This window comes from Tursiops truncatus, chromosome 1 (assembly GCF_011762595.2).
Source record: "Tursiops truncatus isolate mTurTru1 chromosome 1, mTurTru1.mat.Y, whole genome shotgun sequence".
In the NCBI taxonomy this organism is placed as follows: Eukaryota; Metazoa; Chordata; class Mammalia; order Artiodactyla; family Delphinidae; genus Tursiops; species Tursiops truncatus.
Genome location: NC_047034.1, coordinates 60752648 through 60758647, shown reverse-complemented (window position 1 = coordinate 60758647; position 6000 = coordinate 60752648). Strand labels below are relative to the sequence as shown.

The following is a 6000-nucleotide window of genomic DNA, read 5'->3' as shown; positions in this document are numbered from 1 at the left end:
ACGTCATCCAGTGAGTTCAGGGGGCGGTGCGTCCCTGACCACACCCTCTGCTGCCAGAGCCTCGCCCCTCAGCAGTTTTTCCCCGCTTTTCAGGTGCGTCGTGACGTAAGACGTAGGTCACGCAACCTTGGCAACTGGTCCCGGAAGCAAAACCCGAGGGGCGGAGAAGAAGGCGGAAAGGAGGGCCTGCGTCCGGGTAGGCCGGCAGGGGGCGGGGTGGGGCCGGGCATGGTAACGGCTCGGAAGCCGAGGGGGCTGGGTCGGGGGGAGGCGGAGGGACCGGTGTCGGTCGCCGCCGCCGCCGCTGCCGCCGCTGCTCCAGCCTGTTCCGTGTGGCCCACGCGGGCCCCGCTGCGGCCATGATGATCCACGGCTTCCAGAGTAGCCACCAGGACTTCTCCTTTGGGCCCTGGAAGCTGACGGCGTCCAAGACCCACATCATGAAGTCAGCGGATGTGGAGAAGTGAGGCTCCGGGGCTGGGATTCGGGCGCGAGCTGGGGAGCTGGGCCTGGGCGGGAGGCAGGGCGAACTCGGCGGAGCCCCAGCCCTTCTCTGGGGGGCGGAGGCTCGGGTCCCTCCGGACGGAACCTTTGAATTGACAACACCAGGAAATATTCCTGTCTCCACCTCCTGTCCTTCGGTTCGGGCCGCCAGGCGCTGCCTTCGTGAAATTGTCACTCCGCCTGGATTTGAGCAGAGCATGATTGTTGCGGTGGACTTTCCCCTCCCGTAGGTCTCTACCTGACGCAGCCTGCGCCACCTTTAGACTATTTCTTTCTGGGTGGATATGACCTGTTTTCTTAGGGGTTGATAACGGGGATGATATATATGCTTGGTTTTTAGCATGTCAGGGGCCGTGCCAGGCACGTGAGATACAGAAGATGAAAGACAGCGTCTGCCTCGAGGAATTTACAGTCTTGTGAGAGAGACAGACGATTATAATACAGTGTGAATTGATATAGGTGTATATGCAGGGTTATTTGAGATTGTTTAAGGGAACAAGGCATCCGGGAAATTGGGATGCCTGAACTGAATCTTGATAAAGTCGGTGGGATGGGGTGGGGCTTGGGGGCCTGTGTAAGGCCAGGGAGAGTGACAGCTGTGATGCGTTTGTGATGCCTGAACTGAATCTTGACAAAGTCGGGGGGTGGGGCGGGGTCCGGGGGCACGTGGCAAGCCGGTGGGTCAGAGAGAGTGGGAGCCATGAAGGACTGTTTCTGTGTGATTGGAGTGTGAGGTATCAGAGGGGGAGTACTGTAGTGAGAAGCCAGAGGCAGGTAGGGCCCTGGGCAGTGGAGATACCACTGATAGAACTTTTATGCCAGGCTCAGGAGTTTCGAATTTTATCTGACTACTACCGGGTGCCATTTTATACAAAGGATCGACATTATCAGATGTACACTCTGAAAGATTTCTCTGGAGGTGATGTGGAGGATAGATTGGTGGGCTGCAGGACTGGGTAAGGAAACCGGTTAGAAGGGGTGAGAGGAGAGGTTTTAGAAGATTAAGTGCCTGAATTTGATGGCCACTTGATAGGAGGAGGAATCTATACCCTTGGCAAGATTTCATTGCCATTGGACAAGGTGAGAAACCCAGGAGGAGGAGCAGATTGGGGGCAGGTGTTGGATAGAGGATGAGTTTAGTTTTGTTGAAATATGTGTTGTGTGTGGGTTATAAAGTGGAGGTGTCTTAGGCGTTTATTTTGGAGCTTAAAAAAGATGACTTGTCCATGGATTTAGGTTTGGGAATCATCAGCTTATAGTTGATACCTGGAGCCTTGGGAGTGAATTAAGATCATCTAGAAGTTATCCAGAAGAAAAGGAAAAGGTCATGAGATGGAACCCTAGGGAGCACTGACATTTTAAGATTTAGGCAGAGGGAAGTGACCAGGGAAGAGAAGAGAGTCATGAAAGGATGTTTAGCTTCCTAATTGAAAAAAAAAAAAAAAAAAGTAACATTCTTGCAGAGTCACTAAGAAAAATTGAGAAAATACAGAAAAGAAAGGGAAAAAATTCCCTTCATCCCACCACAGACTGAGTTACTCTCTGAGTTTTCCTCTCCATATAACTTTCTCTGTTACGTATTGCACCATATATATAATTGTGGTATATAAAGCAATCAGCTTCAAATTGCGGTTACCCATATAATTTACTTACAGACTCCCTAAGAGGTGCTGGATGCATGGAGAGTTCTAAGGGAATCAAATTCCAGATCTTTAATCTCCTTGTTTATTATTTCTAAAACAGCTCTGCCTGAGTATACTTAGTCCTTTTTCCTTCACAAAAGAAAGGTTTATCTGCTCCCATCCTAAATTTTTCTGTGATGCCTTGCCCTAGGGTATAGAAACCTCTTGGGTGCTATATAAATGAATTAGGGGAAATTTTGGATTAACGAAACTTCCTTTAATGAATTTAGGCATCTTAATCCCATAGAGGCTTCCTGTCTTCCTTGCCTTATAAATGGTCCTACCTATTTGTTAATGGTGAAGCTTGACATTAGAAATGGGGTTAAGATACTCTGTATTTGGCCTGTGTTTAAGATACTCGGAATTTAGGACATTTGAAGAAGTGTAAGTTAGTGGCAGTGATTCTTTTACATATATGACTGGAATATTTCATAGGACTACCAGATTTTTCCAGATACGTTGGGAAAAATCCAGAGAATCACATCTTATATTAGTTCATGTTTGGTATGCATTATCCAGTAAAGTCGTTAAAACTTTACTACTTGACTGGTTTATTTTACTTAGCATAATGTCCTCAGGTGTCATCCATGTTGTCACAAATTGCAGAATTCCCTTCTTTTTAAAGGCTGCATAGTATTCCATTGTATGTGTAAAACACATTTTCTTTTCTTATTTTTTTGTTTTTTTTAAACCACGTTTTCTCTATCCATTCATATGTCTATGGACATTTGCATGGGAGTGTTGATCTCTCTAGTATTTAATATTTTCTATTTCCTAATAGCAAAAGAATAAATTTCACTTAAATTTATGATGAAAAATTAATGTTAGTAGACATCATACTAAAGATGGACAACTTAAAAGGTTAGATCACTGATATGTGCACATATACATAAACACAGAGATAAAATAAACATACAGTGTGCCTGTTTTTTCTTTACTATTGTATCATAAGCATTTTTCTCCATTATATTCTCCCTTTAAGTATTTTTAATGGTTCCATAATATTTCATCATATAGATATACTATAGTTTACCTAACCATTTATTTCTTTATAATTAGAGTATTTTCTATTAAAAATAAGATGATTATGAGTATTAATGTGTATAATTTTTTTTTCCTACATTGGGGATTATTTCTATATTACAGATTTCCCAAAGCTGATATTTTGGGTCAAAGAATATAAATTTGATTAAGTTCTTGGTACTTTTTTTCTTAATTTTTGCCTCAGGGTGGAATGTAAATTGATACAGTTCTTCTGAAAATCAAGTGAGCAAGTGCTTGTTTCCCTCAGTGGGTGCTTTTGCTTTTTTTTAAAGCTTGCAACAAGTAGAGAATTTTACTGGCGAAGGTGTTTTCCTACAAGAAACAGGATCTTTAATTGCTATCTTTTCTTCATAGCCAAAATTAATATAATTGTTGTGTAAGAACAAAAAGTTCACCAGAGATAGGAAGCTTATGGAAACATGGGACTGTGGTGCATTAAGTCCTCTCCTGGGCAGTCATGGTGGAATTAGAACCCGTCTTTATTCTTGAAAGTGGTGGGGCTTTGATGATCCAGGAATGAAGTAGATGTTTATAATAAGAATCAATATTTTTTCCATTTAAGGCTTAAGTATTTTAATTTGTTTATGCAAGGTTTTTTGCTTGTTTGTTTTTAATATATATACAAGACTTGATTGGTGTGTCTGATTGGAAATAGATTTAAAGCAGTTGGAAAGAGAGTAATTGTGGTCTTGGGATATGCATAGATCCTTTGTTAGTTTTATGTCAGAATATATTCTTTAATATAGCATTATTTTACTTTACCTAACAAGTATAACTATGTAGCTGTTCAAAAATCCAGAAGTCTTAAAAAAGAAAAAGCCTTCGGTTCTGCTAAAGTAGCTATCATATAACACTTGCACTAAAATTCTGTGCTTTGTTCAGGATCCGTTAGAACTTCATTCAGAGCATATTTACACTTTTGACTCTATTGCATACTTTATAATTGTAACCATATTGGAAATGTAAGGAAGGAAAAGAGTTCCATATAGTCACTTTGCCCTAATAAATGAATTGTTAGCATTTTTCATGTTCTCTTTTTATTCATTATGCAATTTTAAGGAGTATGATTGTTTGATTTTCCATCCTTTGATAGATAAGAAACCAAATAAAAAGGGATGAGGTTGCTTCAGGGGCAGATACCTACATTCTAGAGTAGCTAGAGGTATACACACTCAATTGAACTTGAGGACATTGTCTTACAAGATTGTTAAATATGATGATCTCGGGCTTCCCTGGTGGCGCAGTGGTTGAGAGTCCGCCTGCCGATGCAGGGGACACAGGTTCGTGCCCCGGTCCAGGAAGATCCCACATGCCGCGGAGCGGCTGGGCCCGTGAGCCATGGCCGCTGAGCCTGTGCGTCCGGAGCCTGTGCTCCACAACGGGAGAGGCCACAACAGTGAGAGGCCCGCGTACCACTAAAAAAAAAAAAAAAAAAAATATGATGATCTCTGGTCAGCAAGAAAAGGTAAAATAACATTTTATATGTTTTGTTTAAAAACAAAGAGAAGTGTACAATACATTATGAAAATTTTCCAAAATCAGTATTAACAGAAAAAAATTGGTACATAAGATAACCAGAAAATCACTTCCATGGAACCTCTGTGTTAGTTGTGCTTTCAGGTTGTAAGGAACAGAGACTCCCGTCCACTGCCCACCCCCGTGTTGCCTCAAGTGATGAGAATTTAATAATACATGAGGAAATAACTAAACACGGAATTAGCTCAGAAAATGAACAGCAGTTCTTGTGGCCCCAACTATAGATGTCTCTAATCTTCTTGTCACCCTTATTTCTCAGTCTCTACTTTGCTCTATCTGCTTCTCTTGCTATTACTTAAAAATTTCACTCTCCCCTCTTCTCTACCTCATGGTTCTGTGTCATGCCATGTCTCTTAGTCTGTGCTTCATTTAACTGTCATTCAGACTTATAAAAAGAGGGATCAGAGTAAGTTTAATTGGCCGTTATTCAATTCAGCATGAGTGTTTCGGGCAGAGTTCTCAGGCTAAAATTCAGGGGTTCCTGCCAGCCCATAGATAATTGCCTTTGGTTGAGAAGCAAAACTTTCATCCCTAAATTGACAGTCCTGGTTGTCACTCAGGGGTTGGGGTCATAAGGCATGGTAACCTATACATTGACCTACTTTTTTCAGAAGTAACGAGTAGCCACTTAAAAGTCTTTATAACAGGGGTCACAGACTCAGCTTTTAAAGGGCCAAGGAGACTGGTGAACCAGAGAGCCTATGCCCCACTTGAAGGGGGCAACCTCCACTCAGCTCCAGCCAGTTGGTGTCACGTGGAAATACAGGTCCAATGTTGCCAAGTGTTTTTTTTTTTAAGAGAAACTAGAAGTCCAGATTTCTCAAAAATCTCTCAATTTTTATTGGCACCTCAATAATTTTGCCAGTTATTTCAAATATTAAAAAATATATTGTGTAGGCTAATCAAAACACATCTGTGGGTTCATAATTTGTGATCCTGGTCTTATAGTATGTCTAATATAACTTTCTTATGTAATGAGGCTAGCTAGATGAGGTCCAGGTCTTTAAAAGCAGTCTTATATAGTGGAAATAGGCCTGGTGTTACCACTTAACTGGCTCTGTGATTTGAGTTAGCTGCTTAAACTCTCTGAGCCTTTCTTAGCTCACAGGGTAGTTTTTTTTTGTTTGTTTTGTTTTGTTTTTTTGCGGTACGCGGGCCTCTCACTGTTGTGGCCTCTCCCGTTGCGGAGCTACAGGCTCTGGACACGCAGGCTCAGTGGCCATGGCTCACGGGC

General features: G+C 42.1%; 1 protein-coding gene across 4 annotated transcripts in view; it reads left to right on the top strand.

Moving 5' to 3' along the window:
- Positions 1–243: 243 nt before the first annotated feature.
- Positions 244–6000, top strand: part of TIPRL (TOR signaling pathway regulator) — a 36113-nt gene continuing 30356 nt past the window's right edge. Inside the window, exon 1 of one of the 4 annotated variants that reach the window (XM_033855378.2) lies at positions 244–463. In XM_033855378.2, coding sequence (XP_033711269.1) covers positions 360–463 — 104 coding nt within the window. In that variant the 5' untranslated portion in view covers positions 244–359. The other 3 variants (XR_012331709.1, XM_004319220.4, XM_019918498.3) reach the window with 3 other exon arrangements.